General features: G+C 28.0%; 2 protein-coding genes across 2 annotated transcripts in view; both read right to left on the bottom strand.

The window, feature by feature from the left end:
* The window catches only part of LOC129981029 (uncharacterized), a 272,688-nt gene that overhangs the window by 166,683 nt on the left and 89,653 nt on the right, over positions 1–16,352 (bottom strand). The gene's annotated exons all lie outside the window — the stretch shown is intronic.
* LOC129981030 (innexin inx2-like) lies at positions 13,395–16,167 on the bottom strand. Its single transcript, XM_056091635.1, has 2 exons — positions 14,892–16,167; positions 13,395–13,966 (listed from the first exon to the last, which is right to left on the bottom strand). The coding sequence occupies exons 1-2, from the start codon at positions 15,952–15,954 to the stop codon at positions 13,821–13,823; spliced, it is 1,209 nt and encodes a 402-aa protein (XP_055947610.1). The 5' UTR covers positions 15,955–16,167; the 3' UTR covers positions 13,395–13,820.

The raw sequence follows: 16,352 nt of genomic DNA on the forward strand, positions 1-16,352 counted from the left end.
CTTGTATTACAAGAAAAAAAACCAGAGCTAGAACGTCACAAGAAAAAAAAACAGATCTAAAACCTCAATGGTTACAATTAATGATTCTCAGTTCTATAACACAAGTTCTTATCATACAAGAAATAGTTTCATCATCATTTAGTTGTACCGTAGGTATGACACTGCACTAACATATAGTGTCATTTAAATATGTATATATTTGATATCATCGCGAACATATTTATTGATATCTAATTAATAGTTTATATATTTGAGGTCCAAATAGGAATATATAGTTATGATTTCCTTACCAAAACCAGAAAATAATACTCACGTTATACCACGGCAATGGAGTAGCGATACACTACGCTGTTATTGTTCGTCCATTCATTTAGGCAGGTCATTCATAAACACTTTAATCGCTATTAAAGAGGAGGCTCTTACCCATTTTCGCTCTCATTCTCTAAACGACTCAATAAAAGAAATTGTGATTTTCTCAGACTCAAAATCAGCACTCGAAGCCATACATAACGGTAAAACAACAATAACGCAAGAAATTAATACCCTTCTCTATTTACTAAATATAACTTGCCCTCTCCAGTAGATCCCAGCTCATGTTGGAATTGAGGGGAACGAATGTGCAGATGCCCTTGCAAAGGAAACACGCTACGAAGACCAACCTTGAGTAGTCACCTGTGCAGATGCGAATGCTGCCGCCAGGCGAAGGATCTACAACCAGCATCTTAGCAAGGCAACAATCCCCGATCTAAACTGCCCAAGAAACCTTTCCTTTACAATAGCTAGGCTACGTACTGGACATTTTAAAAACATGAAGATCTCACGAACCAATATAAAATCCTATCCCATCGGCAAATACTGTCCCCATTTGCAACTAACTCCAGATCATGTTTTTGACTGCCAGGCCATTATCGGTTCCCTATTTCAACTTGGAGCATCCCCAATCGAAATCCTCCATAGCCATCGGACTCCAGAACTTACAGATCTTGTCACCAAGGCTTTTGGAGGACTCTAATCTTTTGCATTAGAACTGTATGCATAGACATGACAACAACAACAACATTCATAAACACTTCAAGTCAACATCACTCGAACCCCCATGGCAAATACCTTGATAGAGTATTGCATCCCTTTCCGTGTTTCCCCCGTCTTTCTCACCCCTCCTGCATACAGTGCCTCCACCCCATTCCAAATTGAAACTAGGACAGTTTGGATATCTATTACTCCACTTCATACCGTACTAGTTTTTAGCGTTGACGATCGAGTTTGGAGGTGCTGCGATTGAATGTCCATTGACTCTTCTGATATTATACTAACCAAAGTAATAAGCTTGCTGAACAGATGATAGTGAGATGGAGTCAAAATCTAAAAAATTCCAATGGGGATATAGCAAAAAATAATGGCGGAAAGCTGATATCGAGGAATAGTTAAGAGGAGAGGTGTGGGTTCGAAAGTCAGCACTTTGATCTGGGCCCTGGCTCAACGCTTAACGACCCAAAATTTCAATTATGTTATGGTCACAGCAATGTTTGAATTTTCCTTACAACAATAAAAACCATTGTTGTGAATTACGTATAAAAATATTTTTATGAATGTATTAAATTTCAGAAAAAATTGAAGGACAGCTAAATTGATAATTTAAAAAATTATGTTTCTAATTTTAAGCTAATGAAAAAGTCATTTTTGCGACATAATATTTTCGAATCTTATGGAGGAAAAATGAAAAAAACATTGTTTAATTTGTCCTTAATCGAAATCTTCGACAATTGCTCAAAAGTATACATTTTTATCCTCAAAAGTATATCTATCTCAAACTTGTTAGTTCTCGATTCAATAGGCTATAAATTAGAGCGCCAACAAGCATATACATAAACATACTTTGCTTTTATTATAAATAAATGCAATTTTATGTAATAAATATTATAATTTTACCTATAAAACTAACCATTTTTTTAAATTGTTTAATATTTATTTATATAGTTGAGTTTTCTATTTTTCGACTAATAAAAATTCCATGAATTTATGCTCTCATAAAACCATATATTTTTTTTACTTGAAGTTTTTTTATTGTCATTTATATAATAAAATAAATAGGGGGCTATTCTTAACATATATATCACAAAAATATATTATTTTAGAGAAGAAAAAAAACGGATCGAAAATGTTCATATTTTTACTAAGAAGATTCTGTGAGATCACAAAAGAATCTGATGAAAATTTGCATAAAATATTAATGTCTCAAACAATTAATAAAAAAAATTAAAAGAATAATGAAATGGATGAAAAAATAAGTAGCAAAATACTTGAAAATGAAAAAAAAAATTATTTTCGGACATCAAGAGATTGTTTCGTAATGATAGAATTTGAAATAAAATTCTAAAAGGTCGTATTTCAACATTCGCAGTAGTTATAGTATTGCAATAAACAGAAAATTCATTTCAGCATTGTCATGATATTTTCACGATATTGTCCGATTTTCAGAATGACGAACAATATTGTGTGCTAACAGGGAATGATTTAAAAAAAATAAAACTGGTAAATAATCTGTGTACGAGACGAGACAGGTAACTCGAGCTTTCTCTTCATTCACAATTTATCGTGCTGCCATCTGTTAGGAAAATTGAAAGAAAACAATTCTAGCAAGAATGTCAACTCAAAACTTATTTTTATGTGATTTTGAAAATAAATGAGTTAGCAATTTTCAGCAAATATATTGCTATCATAATTTTTAATTTGTAGTTTATATATTTATATTAATATTTTCTTTATATATTTATATTAATATTTTCTTTGAAGATCATTATATTATTTTTTTTCCAACACAAAATACATAATTCGAAATATAACAGAAAAAATAATTTTAATTTAAAGTGTAGTGTTTATAGGCTTGCATACTGTCCACAAATAAATTTTACAAAAAAAAATTGCCCGCACAAGTCAATGCGCGAGGCGGTCCATTGTAGCTAGAGTTGCCGAAATTTAACAGGTAGAAGTCGGTCTCAAAAAAATATTTCAAAATCTAGATTTTTAATTAAAAATTAAACGAAATTTTAATATTTTTCTTCGATATTTATTTATATATTTTATATATATTATATATTTCTATTTTATATATATTATATATTTATATTTTATATATAGAGAGAGTATATTTTACCCAGAAAAATTTTCATACTATTTTAAAATTTAAAAAATTAGCTTTTCAATTATAATTAGCAAATTAATTTAAATTCACTTTCTAATTTTATTCTTTTAACAATTATTTAAAAAATTATTTAAACTTTTAACAATTATTAAACAATATTTAACAATTATTTAAAAAAATATAAATCTATTTAACAAGAATAATTTCATTTGTTTCAATACGCATAAATTTGCATTAGTATTTAATTTTTTTGTGTGAGCTGAAAATGCTCAACAATATCCTTACAATATTTCAAAATATTACAGGGCAATCGAAATGTCGAACAGTATCGTGGTGATATCGTTCATTAACTTGTGATTCTTTGCTATGTAATTAAGAGCAAATTTTTAAAATAAAATATAGTTTGACTAATCACTTCTAAAACATTATAATGCTATGAAGTTTCGAACTATAGGTTCGAATCTCTTTTAAATTATGGGGTTTCTTTTTCTCTAAATGTACAACTACTATTACAAATCCTAATAATTTCAATTTAAAGGAAATAACTATAAATAATTGACACCATCAGTTTGAAGAAACTATTTGATTCATATTCTTAAACTCTGAATCCAAAAATAAATTTTTAAAAATCTCAAAATTTTACTATTAAATATATGCAAAAATCCTACAGAACTGGCACTAATTCTTATTATTTTATTTATTTATTTCATCTAACAAAAAGAACACTCTAATGCTGTGATCCAGCTGTAACTCAAATTCTAAACAACAGATGTCTCTGCTTCATATTACGTAAAAATGGAACTATCTGCTATTTAATTTTACGTTTGGGGTAAAAATATAACTGATTATTATTTATTTTGCTTTTATTAATCTTATTATTTATTTTTATTTTCTTAGTAATTTAGTTTATAATCTCGTGCTGCTTCAATGTAAGTCTCCATTGGCTATAGTTTTTATTGGCGACTTTTCGTTGACAATAAAAATAACTGGATTAAAACATTGACGAATTTCGTAATCTAGAATTCTTTTAGGCCAATAAAATATTGCCAATATAATGTTTGATTCGGCAATAAAAAAAAAAGCGCCAATACAAAAAGGCGCCAATGAGGACCTATATGTAAAATGTTCCTTAAAACTTCATGCCTTGAGATTTTTATTTCAATAGAATAATAATACTTGAAAAATATGCACGACATTAGTATTATTCGTATGGTTTTCCAAAATGCGAGGGCATTTGTTAGCTCAAAATAATGTACGTAATTTTCACTAGTTTATATTCTGAATACCATGGAAATATTGTAACAATTTTTTGTTAAATACTTTAAGCTATAAAAAATGGAATACTTTCGTTTACATGATTTATGTTTTTTCCTTTAATATTAATATACTTTTTGTACATTCTACACCAATTAGCAGAAGAAATTTTATAATATCTCTACGATGTTCGATACTCTGAATGCCGGGAGATATCGCGAAGAATATCGATCTTGTGTTGTTGGGCATTTTGTGTTAACAAAGCCGTCTCGTCTCGTCTTTTAATGATCAATATTTATCAGAAAGAATAGAAAAATATATGGAAGGCAGAATTTTAAACGTTAAGAAGATATCGTTCGATACCTTTACTATATTATTCAATATTCTGAATATCATGCCTTAGAGTGAAAGTATAGCAGAAATGTTATAGAAGATCTTGGTACTATTAACGATTCCTGTAATTACTCTATAAATAGTAAAAAAAACCGAATTCATCTAATTTTAATCGGTATATACCATGATGCTTGCAGAAACAAAATATTAGGTAGATTTTCTAATCCATTTTTTTAACTACTGATAACTCTTTTAAAGTGTGATCTTTGGCAAATAATCACTGGTATGCGGTTAATACAAAAATATTAGAAAACCGAATGTGTATTTTGGATGCTTTTTTTTTCAAAAAATAATAATAACATAAAACTACAAATGTAATTATGAAATATCGCTAAATTCCACATATTTAAATCATTACATTATTGAGTTAATTATAAGTTTATGAAAATGCAGAACGACAGACAATCAACTCCCTCAATGAATATGGTTTGAGATTTGATATATATTTACATTTTATATATCAAATCTGTGTAACAAATTGCATCCATCTAGCTCTCATCATTTTTTAGTTATCGTGTTTACTTATATTCGGACAAACAGATTTCCTTTGAATGGATTTCGCTCAAAATTTGATAAAAATGTACAAAGTTGGAGTAGAGATCATGAACCAAATTTCATCTGTATAGCTCAAGACAGTTAGATAGGCAAACAGACACATTTCAAAAATAGGTTTTCAGAGAGGTCCGAAATGTATAGATTCATCAAAACTTCGAATTCGAATATTTTGACAACTATAATAGTTTCTCTTCATATAGGAGAAAATAAAAATTTATTTGAAAGAAAGATAAAATGTTGATTCGACTGGATGACAATGTTTATTGGTAAATAGATAAGTTAATTTAATAAATCTTAAATCTGTGTAAAAAGTATTTTAGTGCTATAAATTACTGAAAAAAAAGTTTAAATTTTAAATTAGTTAAAATTTTAGAATCTTCTTTCTTTGTAATCATCTACTATCCAAGGAGTAACTACAGGTCAAATTTTAATATATGTCTAATGATCTGTTCTGTAGAGCATTTTGCATGATTTTTTAATCAGATATGTCACAATTTAAGGACAGTAAGCCAACCTCTAGATACAATCATATTGCCGCATTGAGAAGAGACAGAGAACTCTCCATGGCCGAATGGTCGTAGCACTGATCAAGAGGTTGTAAGTTCGAATACCGCTAGAGACAATTTGTGTAAATATTTAATTCCTTGATTTTATGTTTTCCTTTATTTCATGTTCCAGAAGATTCTGGACCTTTATTTAGTTTAAGATAAGTGTTCAGATAAGTATTCTGGACTTTTGTTACTGTCTCCAGAAAAGTATTCTGGAACTTTCCCTGCTAGTATAAAAGCAGAAGATCTGTCATTCACTGTGTTCTCAGTTTCAGGGTTGAGATAATAAATTGGTTTAGCTCTACTTCTTGTGTGTGTCATTGAGTTCCACACTAAACTACCTACGTGACAGTATGAATAAAAACACTTAAACTACTTAATTAGTTTTATATTTTATCAAGTAAATTTCATGCAACATTGTTTTTTTTATATTTCGGTATGTATATAAAAGTCTAATACTCTATAGAACGTTATGCATCGCTTGCACTCTGTTAATACAATTTACAGGAAGTAAGCAAACGTAAAAGCAGCGTTATGTTAAAAGAACATAAATAGGATATTATTTCATTTAGTTTGACTATTTAAATTAAATTCGTCGCCTTGATATAATGAATATTATTCACAATGAGTCACCGATAAGTTGGTTGATAGATTGAAGTTTATGTGGCGGAAGTGAATCCCGATGGTTTATATCATAGTTTTATAAATTTATAAATATAGTTTTTATAGATAATTTAGTTGGCATTGCTATTGATAAAAGTGAATTTTCATTTTAAATTCTCTAAAATCCAATAAATTATGTATGAAGTGCAAAACAAATCTCTTTCAAACAACAATTATTTATTCTATTCAATTGTGTACTATTTATACCTTACGATCACAAAAAAACTATAATAATGGCAAATACATTCGAAAAATTACCCCCAAAAAAAGATAAAATAGAAAATAAAAATTTTTCGATATTAAATTTTAAAATTAACTTATGTGATTCATTGTGCCCCAGTTTTACTCCTTATGCTCCAAATATTTAGTAATATAAAAGGTAATTGTAAGAGAAAGATTTTATTTGTTATAATCAAAGTATTAAATGATTTAATATAAAACTGGACTTTGGTTTTATCTAGAGAGTTTTCTCTAGAATTCCAAAAATAAATATTAAGACTGACCTCATTTTTAGTTTCATTATAAAATAATGCATATAAAGAAACTTCATTCAATCATTTATATATTAATAATTTACTAGTACCCTTTAATACTGGACGCCAAGGCGTACCAATCCTAATGCATAAATCATTACTTACTAAGAGTTTTAACCTACTTATTCTCAGTATAAAGGAGATGAAATCATCACCAAATTTAAAAAGAATTTAATGTTCTTTGAAAACTTAAAAAAGTGTACAGAGAATATTTAGTGTATAAGACACACTTGCACTGTGGCCGAATATTAAAATCGTTAAAAGATGAGACATGGAAAAAAAGCGAATGTAGAGTTCTCCGTACGATGTTAACACGTAAACGAAAACCTTATGAAAATTTTCATTGAGATAAAAATCTGAAATCCGAAATATCAAAAAAGAAAAGTCACAGACGAAATGGCCAGATATTTTGTACTTCATCTGGAGAGCTATTAATAAGGCTGTGACAAAAAAAAATGGATGCTTGATTTGATAAAATCAGAAAACAAATTATGAAAGGTAGTAAAGTTTTATTAAATAAATGAAATTTTCATTTTGGGAGAAAATCTAATTTTTCTAAAGAGCCATTGAGAAACCTTTACGTTAATGATGAATTCCTTGTCACGTAAGTGCCTCTTTTACGCCTATAAAACTATAAATGAATGAGTTATGAATCACTCATATTTTGCTGCTCAAAAAGTGTAACAGAATGGAAGGTTCGTGTGTACATACGCACGTACATGTGGTTGCATGTGATTTAAAAACATTGTTACACTAAGTTTTTTTATTAATTAAATTATTTGATGCACTGAAAAAGCTTGGAATGTTCAAGTCTGAATAAGAATTTATCTATAATTATTATTCTGTTCACAATAAATATGTCGGTATATAAGTATTTTTTTTAAAAAAGTGTATATAATTCAAATTGTAACAGTCTTTATTAATCCCAATTTCAATTTAATTAATTGTTTTCTAATTAAAAATTAAATTTTTTTAAAAAACCAATTTTTTAAACACCAATATTTTAAATAAAAATTGTTGAACTACAATCAATTAAATCAATCTCTAGAACTGACTAATCTAGGAAATTTGAATATCACTCTTCTATAAAAATTGACAATTTTAGACCACTTCATTCGACAGTCTCAAAGAAGATACGCTAATCTTCGACAGTGATTGGCCTATGAGTATGAAGATGTTGATTGTTCTAAAACTGATATATAAAAACTTCATAAATCGGTCAGATTTGTTTGCAGAAGATAGAAACGCTTATTTATTTATTTAAAAGTTGAAGTATGAAGAGAATTTTGCATATGATTCCTAAGAAGAAAAAGATTGTGTAAAATTTAAAATTCATAATTTTTTCATAAGTACATTTATTGACTGAAATAAAATAAAATATTTTTATTTACATATTTTGAAAGTAAAACTAAAACTGAATTTTACGTTCAATCAGCGAAATTTTTGTTTAATAATTTTTAAAGATATTATATAAATTACGAAAATTATTCTGCAGTGCGCATACAACTTCAATGCCGAACGACTTTGCTTTCATTTTTCATATTTAAAAAAAGTCATGGTTTGTTTCAGTGAAAAGTGTTTATATATTAATTGCAGTTTATCATTTCCACTCTAATTTAAAGTTGAAATTTTATGGGCGCTGACAGAAAATTAAAGAGAGAGAGAGAGAGAAGTAATACAATGAACAGAACTGTTTAAGGCCCACATAATAGTATGACTGAATTATATAGCTATAAAAATCTGAAGCTTAAGAATAATTTGCAGACAGAGCTATTAAGATACCAAGTTAAATAAAATATTTAATTGAAAATGGTAGCGATCATAAATACTGGCGAACCGGCTGATAGCCAAAGGCGGCTAGTTTGTATAATATATTTAAATACATGTTGCATATTTCTGCTATTATATAGATAAGAGCTTTGATAAAGGAATAGGAAAAGTTATATTTCAAAATGAAAAATTTTAGGATAATTTAATAATTTAATTATGTTTATGATCATTGATAAAGTTTTTTCAATGACACATAATCTAACTAACCATCTTTGATAAGAATATATAACTTCATTTGAGTGATTTATATAGATATAAAATTTCATTGCCTAATAAATAATGGCAACACGCTTTCATTTATGAGCTTTGCACATTTGAATATCGCATGTATTTAAATACTTAAACGCTAATAAATAGATAAAAATTATATAAAAGTGCAATCATCAAATAATTAAAGAACACTCAAGGATAAATAAAATTTTGATAGAAGTACAACAATCAAATGAATGTTATAAACATTCCATGTATGAAAGGAAAGTAAATGTGTTAAATATGAATGCCATTTTACGATATCTAGATACAAACGACCTTATCTTTTAATGTCTTGCATTTGATCTTTTATGCAACAAGAGAGAGAGTTTTGAATGGCGTCTTCGACTATCAAAATGGTAATGAAGATTTAAGAGCTTGGTGGTTATTATCAGCGGGTAATAAATATATCGATTAAAGAATTTTAATGTATATGTGCCCTTCAATGAAGTAGCTATTGACTCCTTAAAATAGAACCTTAAACTGGAGTTTCATGCGAATCTTAACACACTGAGCTTTTATATTGTAGCAAATAGTTGCAGTTAATAGTCCAAGAATTTGATCAAACGTTTCCATTGCTTAAGGTGTATGTACACACTTGAATCTTCGAAAATCGTTCAAAATATCGAATCTTTTTTTATTGCTTAATAATGTTCTCTGATCCTTTAGCTTTCAAACGATACCAAGATGTTGTCAATATTCGAAATATTTTTCGAGTTATAACTATTTTTCTTGAGGTGCTTTCATTAAAAACTCTAGTTACGGTGTTTTTAAAACTCATTTTATGAAGAATGTTTTTTTTCCACTATGTTGCTTCATTCAAACAATCATAACTCAACAAGAAATTAACCAAGTAGAGTTATTTATATATCAAAATAATCTGTGTGAAGTAGCGGATGTTTTTTGCCTCAACCAAAGTTATATTTATAGAAATAAATTTTTAATAGCTGTTTAAAAGTTAAAATTACAGAAAAAAATCTCGCTTTTTCTATTCATCGTTGATGAAAAAATTGTTAAAAAAAAACTATACATTTTTATAATTTGTTTGAAGCAGACAACATGAAGACAAATATTAGGCATCGTTTCCAACTAGAATTGTGTGTCTGTACAAATTAGAATTTAAGATATCATGTTTCAAAAAATAGGCTAATTAGCTCATTAAATATTATTTAATTAATTAATAATTAGTGTCATATGGTCTTTTCTCACTGAAATGAGTTTAAACATGTATTAATAACCTACTGTGAAAAAACAGGATTTTTAAAGTTAAAATTAAAAAAAAAAAATCTTCAAGTGTGTACGTACATCTTAAAGAAAGAACTGAAAGATGTTGCAAGCTATGAAAAAAATGGAAAGCAATCAGCTTTCATCGTTGATGAAGTAAAAATTCGGTTACATTTTAAAAGTCTCATCCTAGAAAATGTGTTCCATAAAATTCCACTACCTTTATGCAGATTTAAAAAAAAGCATTAATTATGTATTGTTCGTGATATTTCTATTCTTTTATAAACTTTTTACCCTTTTTATAAAGAGCATAATGGTGATGAAATATTACGATACCACTGATAAACTGGATGATATGCAACTTTTTTATGCAATGCCAGCAACTCTATTAGTGGCCACTCTACAAATTAATTGAAGAAATCTTTAAATCGCTACTAATCATCATACCACTAATCTAATCATGACTTTATATCGATATAATAATAAAAAATCATGATCTATAATCCATGCTAAATCATATAAGCTATGAAGCTTTTTCATAGAATTCAAACTGACAAACATAATAAGTAATCTAATTATGACTTTAGATCAATTTAATAACAAAAACAAAATTATGATCTATGCTAGATCATATAAGCTCTAAATCTTTTTTATAGCATTAGAAACTAACAAAAGGGAAAATATATTTATTATTATGTTCAATCGCAAATTTATCCATCTATAAAAAGTTAGTTAGTGTTTACAGAAAATATTTTTACTATAATAGGCAATTCTAATTATAACAAAAAATTATTATTTTCTATAAACATTAAAACACCAAATTAATAAAAACTGTCTACACATATACTTCTGATTCATTAATAAAAAAGGCGACTTATTTAATACTCTAAAATCGAAAAAGAAAATTTTAAATCAGTATTTCTTTTAATTCCTCCTAAATAAAAAATAAAAAAGACGTGTTTTTTCTTAAATTATTAATAAGATAATTTCTGTAACCCTACGCATATGAGTTTATGGCCTGAGTACAGTTAGCATGAACTCAGGTTTAATAATTTGAATTTTCACATTTTACACTAATTATCTACCGGATATACGAAAAAGAAAGAACTTTTAACGTCATTGGTTGATGACGTTATGAAAAAACAATTCCTGAACAGCCCACGATGTTGTGGTTTCTATTGCCACTTAATGACTTAATGACATACAAGTTCACCACTCCCCGTTTCAGAAAAGTATTCTAATAAGATTTAATCACCGCAGAAAGTAATTTAGCAGAAGTTTAATAACTCCTTTACTAAATGACATGGTTGTTTCATCTTGATTTCCTCGGATATGAATACGGTTTTTCAAAATAAATAACGTAAATAATTTTCGAAATGATGGACAAAAATATTTCTTAGTATTTTTTATGAAATATTCAATTTATATTTTATTTTTCACTTAAACGTTTTGAAACAATCTCCAGATAATGAAGAAAATTTTAAATCTCATTGGGATCCATTTATTTATAAGTGTGTTAATTCTATTCTATCAATGTTTGTTTAATTTTTAATTTACAACAAAAAAATTACACAATATTTAAACATTAAAATTATAATAAGCATGTTTATGTTTAGATGTCATTTCATTCCGAAATCGTCTGCACAAAACAAATTTGTAGTTATCAATAACAGATATGATAATTTAATGAAAAAACGTTGAACAATTCATTTCTAAATATTATATAATTGTTTTTATTTAATATTTTTTTCTTAATACTGTGTCTTAGAATACATCTATACACATTATGATTGATAATCGAAACTTCATTGACATAAAATGTCTAAATATTAGCCATTTTAAAAATGCAGGATTATGAATTTTTATGTTAAACTAACTTTATTTCACGATTATGCAGATAATTCAGATTTTAATTAATTGTGATATTTTGTATTCTAAAGAAATATTTATTCTAATTGTATAGAACTATATTCTTTACTTGTACATATGGATTTTGAATGATATTAAAATTCCATAACAATTTTTGACGATAATCCTTACATGATTTGCTGTGTAAAAATAAAATTCCTTGGATGGAAATTCGACACAATTGAAAATTATTTGCGCATATATCAAAAATTATAATTTTTTAAAGTCACCAAATAATATAAATATAATATTTAAATGCTCCCTCATCGTTATTTCCAATAACTTATTTAAAAGCTCAAGAATAAAACCGCTTCACATTCAAGTAAAAGTAATAATTCGTTAGTTATTAGCTTCAATAATATTTAGTGCACTAATTTTTAGATTCAATAAAATATTAGATACCTTTTAGACTGAGATTCTCTATAAAAAAAAATAGGAAAATTCTTTTCTCTTCTCTTTTTGAAGTCATTAAAAATTTTGTAATTTTAGCAATCACCCCTGAAGTAACTTACACTTGAATAGCTTAGTTAGCAATTTGCAATCATTGTGCAATAATTAGTAATCAATCATAATTATTGTTATGCAATACGGTAAGTAAGTAAAATGATGTACAAACTTGTTTTTATAAATTAGTCTAGCGCAGGCTTGATGACTTAATGAAACAATGATACAGCAGCTGTACCATGATGATTGCCTAATGATTACTTGTACATACTATTAGCCTAACGATTACATATACATATTATTAGCCAATAGATTACTTTTACATACTGTCGGCCTTACGATTACTTAACGTACTAATTACTTGTACAGCAATCTGTAAACAAAGTGAAAAATGTTGCTGGTATCGTATCTATTAATAATATGATTGGGGTTTTTTCATTTTTAAAAATATTTTAATGAAGAGAAGAAAGAAAAAACTTTGATAATCTTACCATGTGACTAGCTTATTACTAGAGTTTTAAAAATCAACATCATTTATTAAACAGGACACTATTTTTAAAAATTCATTGAAATTTTAATGAATTTCTAGAATATATTTTCTTAGTTTCACAGTAAATATAAGTAAAAAAAATATATATAGCATAAAGATGACAAAACTTGAGCAACGGACAGAAAACTCAAGCAGAAGTGAAAAAAGAAAATAATAGAAATGATTTTCACAACAAAATTTACCCAAGAGTTCATCTTCATTGGATATTAAAATGAAATATGTATATTTATTTTGTTTGATATATGATTAGCATAAACATATGCTGTTATCATTGGGTCCTTTAGAATTAAAAAAAAATTAGCCGAATTCTTAAACCAAACACTTTTTTCTCATTGCTATCGCACACTAGTCAATCAGTTCATTATATGCATTCAAGAGAAAAGCTAAGCAGCTTTTTCATCCGTTAAGAATTCGAATTTGAGTTCATTTTGCTTTACGTTCGAGTTCAGTTCGATTTATGTTTGATTTTCAGTTTGTTCCATATTATTGATATTTTTTTATCAACAATAACAATTTTTAAAAAAATTTCAGATATCATCCTCATCAGATGCATACAATTCTTGGAATTCTGTAGAGGTCAAATTCACAAAAACATCATATGGATCCCATTCTGGTTCTAACGATAGAGCTTCGAGGTAACTTGATTTACGTTTAGCTTCTTCTGCCTTCACTTCTGAGAAATTGAATGGCTTTTTAAGATCAGATTTCACACAAAACTAATATAACATTGTTCTTGTTAATCAGAACACAAAACAAAGATGTAAAAAATAATAATATTTGATTTTTAGAACAAAAAAAAATTGTTTATTTCTTTTTTTTCTAAATGAAATTCTTAAACTGTTCTATTTTGGTTAAATGAATATATAATTCTAAAATAAAAAATATCTGGTGATTTTACTAGATAATTTTATATTAATTGTCATTCCAAATGTATTGAAAATTGAAATATATAACTTAAGATTCAATCTATAGAAATGTTATAAGTTACTGAAATAATTAGAATAAAATCTTAAAATTGTTGCGATTTTTGCAACATAAATAAACAAAATAAATATAAATATAAAAAATTTATCTTGAAAATTGTCTTTCTAGATTAATTCTATTTTATTATTATTTTTCTTTTCAATTTTATTTATTTCTATTTGCAAGTACAAGAAACTTTAGATTTTTTCGACTTTGAATTTTTCAGTATTTTATTCGTTTACTTTAAAACTTTACAAGAAAAATTATAGAATTCTTCTTATGCATTTTATTTTCAAATATTATTTTTTTAAGCTCTCTACGACATATCTTAAAACTTCATATAGATCCCCAGAAACCAAATCAAGGTTTCAATGTTCATTAATATAACATTTTTAATTTACACTTTAAAAAAAAGAATTATACTTTCAAAATTGCCTTTAGAATTGCATTTTATTTTCATTAATGGAAGAACTATACGAATTTACAACGCATTTTAAATAATAAAAAAACTAAAAAAGGCAACATAGCGTTGTGAAAGACAATTTCCTAATTTCAGCTTTAAAAAAAAACATAAACATAATTTTACGCTAATGATTTATAGTCTTCTATAGAACGTTTATGAAGCAGTTTCTCACCTTCTTTCAGTTCTACAGCTAAATCGTGAATTATCTCATTGAAGAAAACATAATCAATATTTTTGCTTAGCAAGTAAAGAATATACCAATCTCCAACTTTGATGTGCTTCTTCACAACATGCCAATCTTTTTTGTCCAATCCGCAATTATTCACAAGCAAATAAGAACGTGCAGCAGGCCAAGCAATCGTAATAAATCTAAATATCAAAATGGCCACAGATAAAGCAGCCAGCATCACAAACCAAAACCACATGAAAACGTAGATCTTTTCATTTAAAATATTGATGGGCAGAATGCACAAGGCGTCGTGTCTCTGTATATCTCCAGATGATCCAAAACGGTGAAATGTACACTTTGTCATTCTTGGAAACACTTGGATCATGGGGTCAACTCGATTCTCTTGATCCATTCCGCTAAACCTGATGACATCTATTCCATACGTAGTAAACTGGTAACCAAATAAAGCATCCATTAAGTAAATTTGACCGATGACATTTAGCAAGTTGTATATTTCCAAAAGAGTGAATTTTATTAGGTAATCGTTATGGCTGTCGATATGGGTCTTGAGATATTCCACAAGAAGAATTCTGCAAGAGGATCTGTCTTCTGGTTTGAGGACGCAGCAGTTGAGGCCCATAACCAAAGTTTTGATTTTGCCACTATCGATGAATTTCCAGACGTAACGTGGTAAATAGAACAATATGGACTGCAGAAAAAGAACAAAGCACACCCACTGATAGTAAGCATGGTATTTCCTATTTTCGCCTGGAGTGTACTTATCTATTCCAGGATGGGGTACCTCTATTCCCACCTTTTTGGTATAAGCATCTGGCAAAGTAAAAGTGGAATGAACCCAGCAGTAAGTTTCTAAGACATTCTCTGGAATATCATCATTCTGGATGCAGTCGATAGGATCTCCAAGGTATTGGCGACAGCTGACAAGAATACTAAACGACACCAGAATCAAAACCGTGAACCTGTAGTGAAGCTTAAAGATATTGTTGTCGTTTTTGATAGCATCGGTTTTGATAAAGTCCTTAAGATCGTTAAAAATCTCAAACATCTTGACTGATAAGTCCTATGACTGAATCCTATGACAAATATCACTCCAAGCTCCATTAATTTTTAACCCGCCATTACTATTAATGGTGTCCTGTTTAATGGGACAACATGGTTCAAGGATTCCGATGTTTTGGCTGCCATTAACAAAAAAAGCTTCCGCTCGCCAAAGATTGAAACACACTAGCTAGAGAGCAGGAAAAAAAGGAGCTTCCACATTACAAGCTGCGCCAGGAATATCTCGATCTTCTTTTCTTTTTTTTTTTTAATTTATGTTAATCATTGTCTTCCAATCGTGCTCTGGCATTAAATCAATCTTCCATTTTACGATGGCGACCGCGAGTTCTAGCAAACGAGGGTAGGAGGCGTGAAAGAAAGGAATCGAAACCGAATTCGCCCAAT

Source organism: Argiope bruennichi, chromosome 8, assembly GCF_947563725.1.
Source record: "Argiope bruennichi chromosome 8, qqArgBrue1.1, whole genome shotgun sequence".
Taxonomy (NCBI): Eukaryota; Metazoa; Arthropoda; class Arachnida; order Araneae; family Araneidae; genus Argiope; species Argiope bruennichi.

What these genes read in the sequence shown, in the direction of transcription:
- LOC129981030 (XM_056091635.1), bottom strand. Translation starts at nt 15,954, where the DNA reads ATGTTTGAGATTTTTAACGATCTTAAGGACTTTATCAAAACCGATGCT. An exon ending in AGCTGTAGAACTGAAAGAAG is followed by an intron (nt 13,967 to 14,891) that starts GTGAGAAACTGC and finishes TCAATTTCTCAG; the next exon opens with AAGTGAAGGCAGAAGAAGCT.